General features: G+C 37.3%; 2 protein-coding genes and 2 pseudogenes across 8 annotated transcripts; 2 read left to right on the forward strand and 2 right to left on the reverse strand.

Annotated features, from left to right (window-relative positions):
• The first annotated feature begins 1,116 nt into the window (after positions 1–1,116).
• LOC125196332 (uncharacterized) lies at positions 1,117–5,410 on the forward strand. 4 transcript variants are annotated; one of them, XM_048094811.1, is made up of 9 exons: positions 1,117–1,492; positions 2,479–2,608; positions 2,900–3,058; positions 3,171–3,276; positions 3,419–3,601; positions 3,869–4,034; positions 4,142–4,458; positions 4,565–4,654; positions 5,000–5,410. In XM_048094811.1, exons 2-9 carry the CDS (start codon positions 2,594–2,596, stop codon positions 5,068–5,070), a joined length of 1,107 nt encoding a protein of 368 aa, XP_047950768.1. In that variant the 5' UTR covers positions 1,117–1,492; positions 2,479–2,593; the 3' UTR covers positions 5,071–5,410. The 4 variants fall into 4 exon arrangements, with proteins under 4 accessions (XP_047950768.1, XP_047950767.1, XP_088912386.1 ...); XM_048094810.1 differs by having other exon boundaries at positions 1,117–1,338; XM_089056260.1 differs by lacking the exons at positions 1,117–1,492; positions 2,479–2,608 and having other exon boundaries at positions 2,858–3,058.
• Positions 5,411–5,420: 10 nt separating this feature from the next.
• Positions 5,421–9,819, reverse strand: LOC125196331 (long chain acyl-CoA synthetase 4-like). Of its 2 annotated transcripts, none has more exons than XM_048094808.1 (18): positions 9,626–9,815; positions 8,840–9,172; positions 8,588–8,651; positions 8,401–8,490; positions 8,164–8,269; positions 7,922–7,998; positions 7,800–7,839; positions 7,629–7,723; positions 7,378–7,545; positions 7,187–7,297; positions 6,997–7,084; positions 6,845–6,911; positions 6,673–6,748; positions 6,477–6,594; positions 6,149–6,394; positions 5,906–6,045; positions 5,656–5,838; positions 5,421–5,576 (listed from the first exon to the last, which is right to left on the reverse strand). In XM_048094808.1, exons 2-18 carry the CDS (start codon positions 8,992–8,994, stop codon positions 5,421–5,423), a joined length of 1,980 nt encoding a protein of 659 aa, XP_047950765.1. In that variant the 5' UTR covers positions 8,995–9,172; positions 9,626–9,815. The 2 variants fall into 2 exon arrangements, 1 of the variants encoding a protein (XP_047950765.1); XR_007171881.2 differs by having other exon boundaries at positions 5,439–5,576; positions 5,968–6,045; positions 9,626–9,819.
• A 929-nt stretch (positions 9,820–10,748) lies between these two features.
• Positions 10,749–15,614, reverse strand: LOC125196334 (beclin-1-like protein; annotated as a pseudogene). Its single transcript, XR_016128811.1, has 10 exons — positions 14,919–15,614; positions 13,669–13,984; positions 13,375–13,542; positions 12,923–13,050; positions 12,696–12,744; positions 12,330–12,488; positions 12,162–12,247; positions 11,893–11,964; positions 11,319–11,468; positions 10,749–11,159 (listed from the first exon to the last, which is right to left on the reverse strand). The product of XR_016128811.1 is annotated as a beclin-1-like protein (transcript).
• On the forward strand, positions 15,564–17,705 carry LOC125196333 (uncharacterized; annotated as a pseudogene). Its single transcript, XR_016128902.1, has 4 exons — positions 15,564–16,257; positions 16,711–17,022; positions 17,129–17,273; positions 17,384–17,705. The product of XR_016128902.1 is annotated as an uncharacterized LOC125196333 (transcript).
• The last annotated feature ends 255 nt before the right edge of the window (positions 17,706–17,960 follow it).

The raw sequence follows: 17,960 nt of genomic DNA on the forward strand, positions 1-17,960 counted from the left end.
ATTAATTGTTAGAACTTAGAAGTGCAATAGCTTGTGTATTGCTCAGAAATTACTTCAACAACAAAATAAGTTCTACTACTACTACTATAGTACTTCTCATTACAAAATGATCACTTCGTTACAAGACTAAAGTGTATGTTGTTGAATAAACAGAGAGATAAATGTACTTGAATATATTAACTTGGTGACAAAATAAATACTCTTAAATGTGAAAAAATAAAATATCTAGTTGACATAAACTAATAAGCAAAAAGTTAACATTTTAAATGAGATGGATGAATACCAAAATTTATTGATACGTAGACGAAATCGAATTTATTAGAAAAATGCAATGATTTGCCACTTAAATAAGTACACATAGCAATCAAAAATCATTCATGGATTATGCTTTCTTTTTGCAGTAAAAGAAGTTCAGTCAAGTGTTGCCATTTACGAATACTAGTATCAGATTTCATTTTTCACTGTTTTCGTTTTTAATTAATTTAAATAACTCTAAAATAAGTTCTCAATCCATAATCCATTCCACGATAATTCGGTCGTATTTCTTTTTTTGGATCGTCTTAAAATTATTGAGTTGTTTCTTTTTAAAAAATTATTTTCTGTTGTAAATTTCTCTTTCTTTCTCTCTCTTATTTTATTACTCATTTTTTACTTTTTGCTCTATATACTTAATCTCTAAAAGTAGTATATTATTCCCTCCGTCCCACAATAATTGTCAACAAGACTTTCATTATGGACACGAGTTTTAAAAAATGTAAAGTAAAATTGATTGGAATAGTTAGTGGAATGTGAGATTCATTTTTTTATATTGATTTTATAATAAAATATGAGTGAAATGAGTTAGTGGAACATGAGATCTACTTACTATTTACTGTAAAAATGAAATGTGACAATTATTATGGGATGTACTAAAATAAAAAGAGTAATAATTTTTATAGAACAGAGGAAATACTAATTTCTTAATATTTTGTATCAAGAGAAATGCTACAATTAGAATAGAAAGGTTGAGGTTAAAAATTTTAGAGGACTTACTCCATTTAGAATAGAAAGGATGACGAGGACTTGACTATATTCCAATTTACTATAGGTTCCAAAGGAAAATTAATTTCAGACAAAATAAACTACAGATTTTTTTCCCCTCTCACAAATTTTCTTCCTGCCTTCTTGGTTATCAATGGTCTCTCTCTTCATTTCAGAACAACAACGGAATCACTATAAGAAACCACTCTCAAGAATGCAACTTTTTTACTTATCTCCTTAAATAATCAATTCAACTTCTCTGCAAGAATGCAACTTTCTTGAAATTTTAGCTTTTGATTTTGAATTGTAAACTTATCGGTGAGTCTGTGACCTCCTTGCTCATCATCTATAGCCTTCTTGGTTTAGCTATTGGGATTTTTTTTATTGTCCGGGTAAAATCTCTTGTTTTTCTCACCTGGGCTTTCTTAATTTGTCGAAATAATCATAAACAAGTCCAAAGTTTCTTCAAAAGGTATTTCACTTCTATTATAGTAAGTACTACTGTATTTTCTATGACTCGGTGATGACACACGCCTCTTAGATTCTGTGGATCTTTTGTAAGAGTTGATTTATTGTGCATATGAAAAAGCTAGTTAATTTTATGTATTTTCATTCACAAACACCATTGTTTTATAATCGAATTTGAAAATATTATTTTGCTCCATTTTTTGCTATGGAAGAATAACCTAATTCAGTTGCTTATTTTTGCTGGTTGAATTATTGGAGTTATGGCCTTTTCATTTTGAAGTTCGAATCTTGGTTTAAAATGTGTCGAATCTTTGTTGAGTTTGGCCAAAAGTAATAAACTGAGGCCAATGCATATTCTTTTTAGGATGAGAATATTTGAACTTTAGGAAGTGGCCTGGAAGTTTTGATGTAGAAGTTTCTGTTTAACTAGGTAGTGCTTTCAGCAGTGATTTAGCTCTTCGCATACATAGTTCATTTGCTTTTTTCCTTCCTCAGGTTCGTGTTTGGTTCTAATTTGTGTGGTTGAAGGAAGTCATGTTGTTTTGATATTGGGATTTTAGATGCAAGGCACTAGTTTATTTCTTTTGTATACTACATTGGATAAACATCTTGTGCACTTTGTATGCTATAGTTGTTCGAAATTAAGCATTATGGAACAACTCTACTAAGAGAATGAAGGCCAAGAGTGTTTTCTATTATTGACGAGAATTTCCGACTTTCTTGTTGAAGATGTCATTAGTGAGGTTTTTATACTATAGAAGTTGTACACGTTGGCACTGTATCCCAAACTCAATACATACTAGTGGATTGCTTGAATGTACTTGTCTTACCTTAGCATGTTGGCATTTTCATATTATCCCGAACTGTGTTTTGATCAAGTAAGTCTTAAAAGAATCTGTGCTGACCAAGATGTGGTAATAATGCATTTCTTTATCGGCTGCATGTGACAACAATGTAAAAGCTATGTAACACTTGATTTTTCTGTTTCAGGTAGAGGCGTGCTCAGCTTTCATTGTTCCTTTATTTAGTAGTTCAGAGTGGAGAATTACCACCATAAGACAATACAGCTTCATGGAGAACTGCTCCCGGCTAGCTTGTTGTTAAAATGAAGAACGTGCAGGTTGAACTCCTAGATTTGAATAGTTTTTTTCTGCTTTCTGAAGGATGTATAAGTAGTACGTTATTACTGTTCGAGTTTCAGATTATTACGTCGTGTAATGCTTGTTACGTGTTGTCTAGGTTTTCACTTTTTACATTTCAGATATTTTTGTTCCAAATTATGCATGATCTTCCACAAGATGGCGCCTACTTGATTTTATACTGTTTATATTCAGATTATGACTGAATCTGATTTTTCTCTTTTTGTCATCTCTCAATAAAAAAAATGATGAAATCCTCGAACATTTCTCAGGATCAACAGAAATTACAGGACATAAAGCCTAATATTATTTCACATGATTCCCGAACTGAGCCACCAACTAATGCCACCGAGGCAGCTATACCAGACTCAGGTTCCGTCTCGGCATCAAGTAATGACAACAGAAAAGTATCCCGTGGGGATATCGAACTTGTAAGGCTATAATATTTCTCCTATTCTTTTTTCCGTCTCCCCCACCTCTCTGAGGGCTTTAACAATTAATATCAAGCTGCATATTGATTTTAAATGTTTTATTTTGCTGTAGGTTCAGAATTTGATAGAGCGATGTCTACAGCTGTATATGAATAAAGATGAGGTTGTAAAGACCCTTGTCAACCGTGCTAAAATTGATCCCGCTTTCACAACATTAGGTAGGTATTTCTACATTATTAAGGCTACTTTCCACTGTTACTACTGTATTTATTAAATGTATCGTTGATGAGACATTAAACCATTGTTATAATGCTTAACTTTATTTGCTTGTTTACCTGTAACTTTTTTCTCTGTCGACAGTGTGGCAGAAGTTAGAGGAAGAAAATGCCGACTTCTTCCGGGCCTACTACATAAGGCTTAAGTTGAAGAAACAAATTATCTTATTTAACAACTTGCTAGAGCATCAGTATCATCTAATGAAATATCCCATGCCTTCAAAGGTTCCGTTAGCTCCCATGCAGAACGGGATTCATCCAATGCCTGGTAAACCTTATCTTCCTATTCAAAGCATCAAAGCCTCAATCTTGTGTCAGTTTTCGCTTAACATGTGAAGTTTTATGTTAAAGTTAAGCTGTTGTGTTTTGCCTGTACCAGCAATTATGGTTTTTAGTGCATTTCTAATTTTGTGCTTTGCTGTATGTTCAATATACGAACAACTAATCGGAACAATGGTCTCTGTGTATTATACACACATCTCTATTCCTTTATTATATCGTCATCATTATTCAGCGTCGCTTCTTTGCAGTGCAGCCAACAACCTACCAATGGGATACCCCGTTATACAGCATCCCCCTGTTCCAGCTAATGGTCAACCTCATATTGATCCTATGGGCTATTCGACATCTAGCTGTCACATTGTCAATGGCGTTCCTGCCCCAGGAAATTTTCATCCTATGCGAATGAATTCTGGAAACGAGTGAGTCCTTGTTCCCAACTTCATTTTTTTGTTTGGCGTTTCAAATATAGGAATAGTTCTGAAGTGTTTCCTTAAGTTGACTTCTTGTGCTCGTCCTTTCTTTGCAGTATGGTGATCGGCACAAATACAGCCGATGTATCCCCCATGATGCCACCAAACAATGCAATGTCGTCCATTTCGGATATACCCGTAAGCCCAACCTCAGTGGCATCGAGCGGCCATTTCCCATTTAGTGCATCGGACATGGGGGTCGACGCTTCCGCACTTGACACAGCTTTTACATCTGATGTTGCAAGTTCAGTAGGACTACAGCTTCCTCCGGATAATGGGGTTGGAAACTCTAGAGATTCCCTCAGATCCTTGGCTCAGATTCCGTGGAATTTTAGCCTTTCAGACCTAACAGCAGATTTATCGAACTTGGGAGGTAATTTCTGTTTAGATTGAAATCTGATTCTTCAATACAAAACTTTTGTGATCCTGATTTTTCATATTTAATGTGATTCTTGTTTCTAAAAAATAATATAAAGCAGATTTAGGAGCGCTCGGAAACTATCCCGGTTCTCCATTTTTGCCTTCTGATTCTGATATTCTGCTTGATTCTCCAGAACAAGAGGATATAGGTGAGAACCAAAATTACCCTTTTCTCGACTACCTTTTGCTGATCGAAAATTTTGGTGTTGGAAGACATAGAAGTGTGACTTGATGATGCTTATTGTGATAAACCTTAATGATCTTGAAAACTTATAAAATCATAGACAATAACTTTTTTTCGTGTTTCCAACTGCATGATCTTACCTTTCTCGTTGTTTCTTTTGTCACCATTCACAAGCTGCAACTTATTCAAATTTCCAACATAGAAAGTCTATATTTAGGCACATTCCTAGTCTTGCAGACATTTGGTTTTGCTAAATGTTTGCTCGAAACTTTTACCACCATTTCCTTACTCGTGTCCACCTTTGTTTCAGCAGAGGAGTTCTTTGTCGATTCTGATTCTGTGCCAGGGCAATGCCTGCCAGCAGATGAGGAGAAGTCGTAGCCAGGGGAGCTAAGGCGAGGCAGTTTGATTCAAGTTTCGAAACTTAGTCTAGGTTGAGGTGGTGCACAATAAAGCATTAAAGAAACAACATAAGTAGCTTTATCTATATTAGGATACAGTGTTGAGGGCCTAGTTTATAACAACGTTTAGACACCACCAGAGGTATCAGATAGCCTTAGCCGCTCATGTTGTAGAAGCAGTTATTTTGGTTCCCTACCATTTTGTCGTTGTCGTTACTATTGTTGTCGTATGAGGATTTTTGCACCGTGATAACAGTCATATAAACCAAGTTTTTATCACAGTATGTTGTTTAATCAACCATAAGAAATGGTTGTGAATCTCTCTCCCTCTCATTTGGTGCTATTGTACATATCTTCAATGGACTTCTGATAATACTTGAGAAAGTTGTTCCTCTTCTTCTTGAAAGTGGGAGTTATAAGATCACGTTCCATGTCAAATGGCACAGGGTCTAGATATACACCTTTGATGAACTCAAATCCCTTCAACTGCAAACAAAGAGAAAAACAAAATCTTCATCCACAAAACAAATCTTAATATATTAACCAGTGATGGATGGAAACAAACCTTGTTATCTTTCCCAATCTTTGTTAGCTCTCCTAGAATGTAGGCTCTAGCTCTTGCATCTCTGCATATGGTGCCAACGTCCCCATCAACCTCGTTCTCTTCAGCCCAATGCTTAAGGGAATCAAGGTTGGGGTTGACAACACCAACAAGGAATGACTCGTAGCTGCTGCCATAGATCCATACCTGCCAACAAAAACACATCAGAATGATCTGATCATGCAAAACCATAGCGGTGTAGCAGGAAGCTCACCGAGTCTATGGCGAAGGCGAGGGAGTAGATGCCTTCCAAGTTCTCGACTGACACGTACTCACCCTGTGAGAGCTTGAATATGTTCTTCTTCCTGTCAATGATCTTCATGCTCCCATCTGGCTGCCACTCACCAATATCCCCTGTGGCATATAGGCGTTGGCTTATTGGTACTAAAACAACAAGGCGCTGTTGCAAGAATCTTGAAAGCTGTAAACCTATGGTGTGATGATTCTGTCTACCTACCTGTGTGGAACCACTCATCAGTCATGACCTCTTTGGTGAGATCCTCGCGTTTGTAGTAGCCCGAGAACAAGCGTTTCCCTCTGATGCATATCTCTCCACGTGGTGTTGAAGAAAGCGCGTTGTATTCCATATCAGGAACAGATTCTAGGCATACGTCTACAACTGGGAGGGGAGGGCCAACTGTGGCAACCATGCTTAGCTCGTCTGGCCTTGCAACAAACGATCCTGCACATGTTTCTGTCAAACCTGCGTCACATCACAACAGTTCTGTTACAAGTCTTGAAAACATTCTTCCTTTTTTTTTTTCAAATAATAATGTCCAATTTACCATATCCTTGCAAGACATGAGAACAGGTAGCAACGCGTAGATATGTCTCCACACTGGGAGAAAGAGGTGCTGCTCCAGATAGGATAAGGCGCAGTTTTCCTCCTAGGCCTTCTTTGACCTGCAGATTAGGAAGTAGTGAGGTTTGTAGAATCTGAAGGCAACTAACAAGCTTCACATCGTTGTACATTTCTATCACCTTCTTGAACACAAGTTTGTCGATTTTTGGAGCTGCCTCAGCATGCTTGTACCCTTTCCTCATATGATGTAGCTTGCTGCATTTTAATGAAATGCAGGGTTACATGTGTGAACTATACAAGTCTTGCTCAAATTATTTTAGTGGATGAGTGGAGCGAACGTTGAATACTTACTAGGCATATGCCGCGTTGAAGATTGTCTGTCTGATTATACCAGCAGAAGAAATCTTCTCCACCAAACCTATTAAATCATTGTAAAAAAAGACCTATTAAATCATTGTAACTGAGCCCCTATTTCAAGATTTTTAGGACATGATTTTTTATACCTGCGTAGATCTTGTCTAAGACGCGCGGAACAGCACATAGGACCGTTGGTCTGAGCTCTTGAATGTCATCTAGAAGCTTCTTGATATCCTGGTGAAACCACTCACTAACATCAGATTTTGAATCAGTTCAACAGTTCATGTATGCTGCTGCATAGAGTCTAGTTTAACTTTTCTATTTTCCAAAACTTACCTTGTGCCAGAATCCAATCGATGCACCCTTTGAGATGAAGAGTTCTTCGATAACACGGTCAAATATATGAGCCAGTGGGAGATAGGAAATGTACACATCTGCCTCACTGAACTGTGAATGCAAGAGAAGCATGTAAAGAAACAGATGAAGAAATGATAATGTCTTATAAAATGGCATAAATGTAAACATACCTCTTCATTCATGCTCTCTAAATGGTGATTTACTCCAGAAATGATTGACAGAATGCTCTCGTTCGAGATCATCACTCCCTTTGGGTCGCCTGTTGTTCCACTAGTGTACATTATTGTGCAGATATCGGTCTTCTTCTTCATTGGGATGTCGTATTTCTTGCTCTTTCCCTGCAGAGGAGACACGTCGTATTACTATAAATCTCTTGTTTGGAAATCAAGTAAAAAGTTTATTAGGCCTAGAGGAATTGTACCAGAAGCAAAAATTCACTCCAAGAATATATATTCGAGCTAAAATTTCCAGCAACCTGCCTTTGTTCCTGAGTCACCTCTCCAAAGCTTACAATAACTGTAGGATTTTGTGAGTTTCGGGGGATGTATCGTTCAAAAACCACACACTCACTAACTATGGAAGAAAAACTTACTTTTTATGTATTTTCCAGAGCTGGGAAATGTTTTCAACAGCTGAAGTATTGATGGTTGAGAATGGTCATTGCCACAAGAAAAAGAAATAGATGTTGCAGAATTTGATGAAGTGAACCATTACCTCGGAGATTTTGTTTTCTTCTACGAAGGCAATTGAGATCTCAGCGTGGCAGATGATGTATTCCACTGCACCGGCACCTGGTATCAGAAGCAGAAGAGGTGGGAGAACCAAAATTAGTCGAAAACTCATGCTGCCTAGTCTGTAGTGATTATGAATCCATTAATGAATCGCCATATGCAGCTACTTTTCTGTGTTGATTTTGGATGATGAGAGACGAGTGAAGGAAATAGCACGGAGCTTACCCAGAGTGTCGTATAGTGGTACACAGTAGAGACCATGCGCATTGCATGCCTGCATGCTTACAACCCAACGTGTGCAGTTTGCACCGTATATGCCACATTTGTCACCCTGCATATGTTTAGAACCTTCTGTCATAATTCAGCAGAAAATTTCTAAACATGAACAAAATGAATGTTGAACCAAAAACTAGGCTAAATCAAGATATTTTATAATGTAATATACTATGTGAAAAGTTTTACTTGAGTAACACCGAAGGAACGAATGGAGGCACCGACTGCTAGGACTAAATCGTACACTTGTTTGTAAGTTAACCAGACGTATCGGCCCACCTGGAAACACTCAGAAAGACAAACATGCTTAAACAAAGTGTAACAAGTGAGATGCAACATTTTTTTTTTCAAATAGATCAAAATCTCTTTGTGATACCTTTCCATCCACCATTTCTCTTTCACCTAGCATTGGGCTATCAGGATATTTCTCCACAGATTGGCTGCAAAATTTGCGTATGTTATCAAGAAATTATTGCTAGTTTTTGGAAGACTCAACATTTGGCTTATAATGTCTGTTTTAAAATCTTGTATGTCCTTCAAAGGAAGGTTGAACATAAAATTGACAAAATTTGGCAATATTTTTCATATGAAGTCACTGTTATATTTTGTTTACTGATAAACTCCTCACCAGAAACTATCCCAGCAGCTCTCAAGGCCTCGGGGCAGCAGCCTGAATCCATCTCTGACAATCGCGTTTCTGTAAACCGGCCCAACTGATGGCTTTCCATCTTTAGCTTCCCTTGCCTTCTCAATCTCTACGATGAACTTCTTGCTTTCTGCCATTTCTCTTCCTCTAGTTTTTTTGTACACAGAAGTTGAGTATTCAAACTGCCTTATTATAGGGTGATGAACTGAAACTTTCTATGGAGCCTTTTCAAGATTCTTGGTGGCCAAAACATAAGTTTCTGTTTTTATTTGTGTCAAAGCCACCCACCCACCAATTAGCTGACTGTAGAGTTTGCTTTAAGAGGAAGGAAACAGTTAATTCATCCATGCATAGGAATAACCAATTAGGCTCACATGAAACAATTGAAAATAAGAATTAAAACTAAAATACTGCAGTCATAAATTTGATTCAGTTCCATAAAATGTTAGGTAACCTCATCAACCATTCAACCCCTTAAACATACATGTAAAACAAGAAACAAAAGCAAGTACCTACTTTTTATCCAAATTAATGTTTATTCTATCTCTACAAGATTCAAATTCTGATTACATCAATCATGTAACAATTTGTTCAACTTATTCCTTTTTTATACTAACAACTAAAGATTCGTCTTGTCCACCAAATCAAATCTGCACCTTCGCAATAAGCACTGTATTAATCCATCCAAACAAAACACAGTCAAAAGTGAAATGTTTAACACAGTAAAAAAAACAAACAAACACAAGAGGGATAAGCATGAGATCATACTTGTAGGGAAAAAGAGCCACCTTGAAACAGTTACAAATGTCGGTTCGATCTTCTTTGGTTTTGGCTAGGCCACTAAGGGGAGGCAGGTAGTTGAGACAAGGTGCTACGATCTTGTGAAGGAAGGCACGACGAGGGTGCAGAGACGAAGTATTTTGAGATGAAGGCGACTCATTTTTGGACAAGTCTAAGTTAAGAGTTAGTAAGAAGCTGCAGATGTTTGTTAAGTTGGTTAATTGAGTTTGTTTAGTGCTTATATGTTTCTTGTCCGGCTTTGTTGGTGTGCTATTTGCATGATTTTCTGTTTATGTTTTCTCACAAAATGTGTGTTTCAACACACACACAGAAAACAAAATTTGGTATTGATAAACTAATACCAAATACTAGTAAACTTAAATACTACTCTCAGACACTTGTGTTCACTACGATTAATTTTAGAAAATTTTCTTATATTTGAATTTATCTTATTTATAATTTTAAAAAACAAATCAGTGATATTGATGTTTCATACTCAAGATTTGTGTAAAGTTTACAGGGTTTATGTCTTGATTTTTTTTAGTTCACTTTGATTGATTGCAAGATTGCACAAATCGTCTCAGTTCAGCGTACTTAACTCATAATAAACACACAAAAAAGAATGCATTAAGATATTTTAATATACGCTTCAGGAGTGCGTTATATTCCTAACTATTTAAGTTGCTAACTCTGCGAACTCATCAATACAATGTATTAAAAATGTCAACACGATGATATCAAAATGTCAACACATAATATCAACACATTATATTGGAGTTCAACAAAAGTATGGGTTGACATTTTAATGTCATCGTGTTGACATTTTTAATGTACTACGTTGAGGAGTTAACAAGTTAGCAACTTAAGAAAGTTAACAATTGATCACACCCCATATGCTTCAATAATCTAATACGTACTGTATAATTTTTGTTGACAACTAAATTATAAAAAAACATGAAAATTCAAGATACTATTAAAATACTATGCTTCAATATTTTTAAGTAATTTTTGTTGGCAACTCAAACATAAACATTGATTGTGGGCGTATTGAGTTTTTTTTTCTTCCTTTTATCGGAACATGAATCCTCAATCCTCATAAAATTCTCAAATCCTAGAGTTCAGATTAAAGTGGCTCAAACTCATACAGTTAAGCTCGAGGTCAAAAGTCGAATCAGATTATTGAGTTTGCAAGTGACTGAACAATCTATTTAGTAAGTTGGATCCATGCCTATATATCACAGCAGTATAAAGAAACTGTGCACTGTACAAGCATTCCTAGTCTCTAATATCTTTTCTACGACTGTAACCTGGTATCTACCGGTTGTTTACTGCAGATTGATCGTGCTCTGGAGACGTCGGCATGAGGTGCAACAGAGGCAGTGGGTGGCTGGAAGTTTTCCCAACAAACCAGTAGAGAGCCCATTTGAGATCACAAAGGGTGCATTTGAGAGCTTTGGTCCACATCTCCGGCCTCTTGAAGCTCTGAAATACGGAGTAATTTTCGACTTTGTCATTTTCGATTCTGTAAATACATCATCAAAGTCAGAAAACCAGAGTAGATCGCTTAGTGTTGTGGCAACACATCGTCACTCTCATTGAGCTTTTAAAGTAAATTTATGAATCAACAGTTAAATGATAGTACTACCAATGAAATGCATATTGTAGATGTAAATCAACTTACTTGTATGGAAGCTTGAAACATTTCTCAGGAGCAACGTTGCTTTCCTTATCCTTTGAGTTTGCAAACTCTGCAAACTCCTTTAGACACGTTATGAATAACACCATGGCGTCGTCATAACGAGAGCTCCAGAGTATGTTCACAGGACCAAAGCTGAGACATAATTAACATTAGCTGCAAGTAAGAACATACCACTGTGCTTGATTAGATAGACATCAAAGTTCAAACAAGATATGAAGACATCCAATTAAAAATTAAGAGCAGCAGAGTGTTCGAAAATGGCAGGCTACCCCAGCAAGGTTGTAGAAAGAAAAGCATATACCTAGAGATGGTCAAATAAATGGAATGAAAGGCATGATCCATTTATTTTATAACAATGGAACAATCAGAGCTGAGGTCCAGAGAAGGTCATGGGATATCGATGCAATTGGTTTCTGACAGTGTGGATCATTATGATAGATGCAAGAATTAATCCCATTAGAATGTACCATCAGTGGTTTACTTTCCTTTGGATGTGGCTAATTAATAATACCAAATCTGGTAAACTGAATTATTTTGGGCATTGTTTTCAACTTACAGATCATACGTATTGTTGCTGCTGTCCATTATGCGAGGATAACTTCCCATTGGAAGGATTTTAATGCGATATCTGAAAGCTTGAACTAAGGAATGACAGTTGAAAAGGAAAAGCACGTTCAGTCCAATATCAGCTCTACAAAAATGACATTCAGACATGCTTGAGCAGAAAAAAGAGGATAAACCAGAAAGGTAACACTGAGGTTTGAACACAAGTTCACCGCGAGATAATTTTTAAAATTACAGATATATGCTATTATAAAAGGATACAGGAACTTTGGCCTGAAGTATTGAGCCATCGTATGAAGGAGAAGGCAAGCTTGCCCCCAAGCAGCATTTAGCTCATCCCACTCAACCTAACACGATTCCACAGGGAAGTATAAAAACGGTAGATATTCAAAGAAACAAATAACATCATCAGTTACACAATTAATATACCTGGACTTTAGGAAGTCTTCCCAGACGAAAGTTGTTGATAGTTCCAAAAGCTCCATCAAACCCAATAGGAAAGGCGTCATTAAGCACATTGATGTGCTTCAACTGCTCTAAGTGAGCTTGTGAGATTTCAATCTTTGCCAGAATAGCATCCCGCTCGTCCTACCGACCATACATTCGAAGCTAAATATATTTACATAACATTCTTCTAAGGAAAAAAAAGGGACAGATAGGAGAAATGGATCTTTTATTTTAAAGCATTTCTATCTTTTAATCTTAATGAAGCATAGCTCGTATGATGCCCGTAGGAGTGGCTCCAAGGAAGAGAATGGACAGAAAACTAAAGCTCCAGAGGGGGGACTGAAAAACCTGATGAGAGATCAACTGAAACTGGAAGTTATTGAACTCCTGCCAGTATCTGGAAAGACAGAACACAATATGAATTATCTAAGGAATTGCAAAGAAATATGAGAATAGAAATGGAAAGCAAAGAAGAATAAATGAACAAAATCAGTATATTTTTCTCAGACATCAACGTATAAACAACTCAAAGTTACAGGTCCCAGAATAAAATAATGAAGTTTATTGAGGATTACCTCTCTTCTAACTCCTTGAACCGGTTGGACTTCAACTCCAGCTCCTTTAGTTCCGCAGTTACTTCACCGCATTTTGTCTCAGTTTCTGCAATTGCTGCTTCGAGCTTCCGTTTTACTTCTTCAATCTTATAAGTTACCAAATATGGCAAAATCAATCTGTTAATTCCTCATTAGATACTAAAGGGGACACTTGTTGCTCAATGCTGATAGATCAGCATAAAGTGATTCGCGATTTCCTCTTTTGACTGAATATAGAATATCTAGAGATCATGCGCAAGCAATATGAAGCTTGATCTACATTGAATTTCCATCATGAGATTTAACACCAACAAACAACTTGAACATACTGCTAGATGAAAGACAAACCAGCAAACAAACTTAGCAATGTGCTTCATATAATTCATATATCCAAAACTACGTCGAATATAATATGAGCGTAAGATAAGCATCTTCAATTTCTCCTTAAGAAACTCTGTTTCACTAAGCACAGGTTTAGCTTCCCCTTCCAATCTTTGAAGACATGTTTCATATGATTTGATGTCCATATTCACATCTTCAACCTCCTTATCAAGTTTATCGAACAAAACACGCATGCACTCCAGACACATAGGCTGCTCAACCTGCACATAAGATTAACAGAAGATAAAGGAGTTAGAAAAATGTCAATTTGATCTTTGGCTATTTGAATCTCAGGCAATGTGGCACAATCTTTGGCAATAAACATGGATTTCACAGATTATGTGCACCTGAGTTTGTGTAGTGGCTATATCAAATGCACGATTATCATGGAGTGGAAGCCTGAATTATTAAGGGAGCTAGCGGGTCCACCCTCAGGCGCTGGCAAGTTGGTCCCACCTTCATCAGCTCCAAGCTCCGATTTATACACTGAAGCAGCTGGCGGAGGTAACACAACGAATGATTCATCTATTGCCTTCCCAGACCGAGGACGAGGAGGAATACCAGATGTCTGATCTCTTTGCTTTGGCAACACAACAAATGAGTGGTCCATCCGTGTTGAACCAGAAATACTACCCGTTCCAAGGAATGAAGAACCTTGCACACCTGCACAACACACCATAAATCTCAATGCGAAAGACTAATACTTATCAACTTGCACCTATATAAAACTCTCACTTCCACAGTTTCACTTGAAGAGGGCGTCATCTACATAATCGGCAATAATCAAACAGGGATATATAAATAATGCTAAATTCAAATACTCCCTCCGTCCCACAAAGATAGTCCTACTTTGACCTGACACGGGTTTTAAGAAATGTAATGAAAAGTGAGTTGAAAAAGTTGGTGGGATTTGGGTCCTACTTTTAAAGTATTAGTTTTATAAAATGTGAGTAAGAATAAGTTAGTGGAATATGGGGTCCACTACCAAAAATGGTAAAAAGGAAATGGGACAAACGTTGTGGGACGGACGAAAATGGAAAAATGGGACAATCTTTGTGGGACGGAGGGAGTATGAGCTAAAGCAACTACACATTATAGCTATGCATATTATTAGAAATGGGCCACTCACCCCTTAATCCATCTTTATATAGAAGAGATAGGATCATCACCAAGCCGATGTGGGACAAGATATTAGAATTTTAACACGCCCCCTCACGTAGCATATTAGAAATGAGCCACTCACCCCTTAAAATGTCTCATAAGGGGGAGGGTTATCCACACTTATATAGATTAGATTGGATCATCACCAAGTCGATGTGGGATAGAATTTAAAGAATTTAACACATATAAACACAATAATACAAATACTTTTACAAGCAATGCAGCAAACTACACACTTGTCAGTCAATCCGGCTGAAACAAAATCTCGATTACTCAAACTATAAATAACTGAAATAGCATTTCCCCCATAAATCCCGTTTATCTACCACAATTTCAACAACAATCAGCTTGAGTAATAAAGGCATATAAAAGAGGAACGGAAACTGAAACTGAAACGCGGGAATCATAAAATTGAAACCTGAGGCAAGGAATTTACCGGCATGCGAATCGACGCCGACGATGCAGAGGCTCTGGCGGCAATTCTGGCAGAGAAACCGCGGGAGATTGGGGTCGACCGCTATGATCCGTCCCTTATCGGAAGCATTGATCGAGCTTCCGTGTCTCTCCATATCAAATTCAATCCATTTCACTCGATCAATTTGATTGTGCGTCACCAGCACAATTTCTTCATTGCAAAGCAACAACTGACAAAAAATATAGTATATGAAATCTGGGTGATTGGCATATTCGTAGAGTGATTCATACCTAAATCCCATATATGTTGGATTCTTCAAATTAGAATCACTTTTAAAACATTTTAAATAGATGGAGTGAATTTTATAAAAGAAGATTATCCATAATCCACACTTTTATTCCCCATTTCATACTTGAACACACACTTTTAAAACATCATTTATTCAAATTCAATGTCAGATCACAATTCCTATAATATCATAAATCTACTCAAGTTTATTTACATTAATTAATATATCATCACTTTTATTTTTATAAAATTAAAAGTAATAAAATCAGTCCATAAAAATTTAAAAGGTAACCATGCATAGTTAAAAGGGATGTTGTATTTATTGGAATTATATAAAGTTGGTTAGGAATTATCCTCAAATTCTAATCAGATTTGACGATTATAAATTAGTCCATAATGTAATTCGGTTTGAAGCGCGCGCACACGATAGCAGAGTAGAACAAGCGTTATCTTCAAGCAACCGGACCCCATCCAAGATCGTCCATCACAAGTTGTTCAATGGATGCGTTCGACTCCGACATTCACCAAGTGTTTCTCAAATTGCTACATGGGAACCACCGAATCTTAAATTTCGACGTAACCTCCATCCCTTCCGGCCTCCAGCTTGATGATCACCAAACGCTAATCATCACCCAATCCGGCCGGAAGTCTCAATTTTCTGAAACCCTATTTTGCGATTCCAGTATCGAATTGGAGCAAGATCGAGGCTTCACTCGATGCCGTTCGGATGGATTTGGGAAGTTTCCTGTTGGGGTGGGAAAGGCGGGTTCGGGTCGTTGCTGAGAGGGGCGGGGCAGAAGAAAACGAACAATTTTGATGCTTGCAGGGATATGAGTGGGCGGAGGCGTAGGAGAGGAAGTTGGAGAAGATAGGCAGATGAGTTCCTTAAGAAGAAGGCGAAAGAGATCAAATAGAGTGACAAGGGAAATGTGGCTAAGTCTAGGGAGGATTCCGAGAAATGTAGGGAAGAGGTGGAGAGGTCAGTGCGCGAGTCGGTGAAGGGGTTGGTGAGCTCGAAGAGGAAGAGTCGGGATGAGGGGAATGCGTCTACGTCCAAGAAATTTAAGATATGGTATGGTATTTCTGAAACTCTGCACTGTGACGCATTTGCTTTGTGATGGTGTGCATTGAGTTGGTATCTCAAATTATAGTAATCATAGGGCGATTAGTTATAGTAGATTTTTTTTTTAATTATGTGCTGCCACTGAGTGTTTTATATGATTAAGGGTTGTTGGTGAAGACACTGAATTTTTTTTATTTCATTGCATCTTAGTTTTATTCTTTGTTGGTATTGTGAAAGATATGGTCCTCAAGCTTGTTATTTTGTACTTAAAGTTTCTAATTTAATTTTCAATATCATTTGTTTATGACCAATGCTTTTCTGGTAGTTTGAGAATATACATATGTTATGTAAACATAATTATAAACTGTGGAGAACCGTGCCCCAAATCTCAGTCTGTTTGTTGGCTCTGTGTCCACAAGATTGGTCATAATTGTTTAATGTACTTCACACTTTGTTCCTTAGGTTCGGAAAGAGAAAACTGGGTGAGAGTGACAGTGAAGAAGATGAGGATGAGGATGAGGATGATACATCCGTAGAAGAAGAGCAAAATGAGGGATCTGTGGTCATAGATGATGGGAGTCATTCAGATTCAAGGAGAGGGGTAGTAGATGCAAGTTCAGATTCAGTTACTGGTGGGGAACTTGGTGCTGGATCTATCGGGCAAGGTTCCTCAGGGAATGGTTCAGAGGAAGAAGGCACCGAGGAGTCTTTAAAATCAGTAAAAAGTCTGATGGATGTGGTGAAGATGGCAATAGTAAACACAGGGATACTCTCGTGATAGTGATAGATAGCCCCGATGGAAGTAAAGACGGTGATATAGTCGTTTCTCCCAGCAAATCTCATCCGAGTGAGGTACACGAAGTAGTTAGCCAACACCCTGATACCTCTGTTTCAGAGGTGAAGTGGTTTCAGCTTCAGAAACAAGAGACATTTCTGCAATTGAATCAGCGTCTGCAGCTGTGAGTGTTGAAAATGTAGAGAAGCCTCTCAACTTTGATGATTATCATTCGCCTTCTGAAATGGAGGTACGTCTCATATTCTTCTGCCGATGCTATATTTCAACTTCATGTCCATGCCTAGTTGTGAGTACTAATGTTGTTGGAAACTTATCCGTCGTATCATTGACCTGTTATAGGTTCTTGGCTTGGAACGGTTAAAATCAGAACTTCAAGCTCGTGGATTCAAGTGTGGCGGCACTCTGAAAGAACGCGCAGAGAGGATTTTCCTTCTCAAAACTACCCCGTTGGAGATGCTTCCTAAGAAACTGTTCGCCAAGAAATGAAACGCCTAGTACTCCTCTTCTTACTATTTTGGGGAGCTATTTTGGTTGTAGTAAATGATGAAATCTTCAGTTTTTACTGATTATGCATGTGAAATATTTTCAGCTGCTAACTTGCTATGCAAATTGTATGCTGATTTGAGCAGTTCAAGAAATGCACATATGCGTCATATACTCATATATCTGTCTTACTCTTACAATCTAAACTTTATTCTGCTGATTTTTTTAATTTTAATTTTCTTTTACATATGACACTGGCTTGCTCAAATGAGTCTGTCTTGTTGTGAATCATCTTTAACATAATATTTGAGTTAACTTGTGTTAAACGTATGTGCAGCTGTGCTGTCATCATTAATATTAATCATAATCTAATCAAATCAAAAGCAGAAAGTAGTTAATAATTTCCATCAAAAGCACCTGAAATAATGATTAT

This window comes from Salvia hispanica, chromosome 4 (assembly GCF_029641045.1).
Source record: "Salvia hispanica isolate PSC_SH4W2 chromosome 4, Shi_PSC_v1, whole genome shotgun sequence".
NCBI classification, from domain to species: Eukaryota; Viridiplantae; Streptophyta; class Magnoliopsida; order Lamiales; family Lamiaceae; genus Salvia; species Salvia hispanica.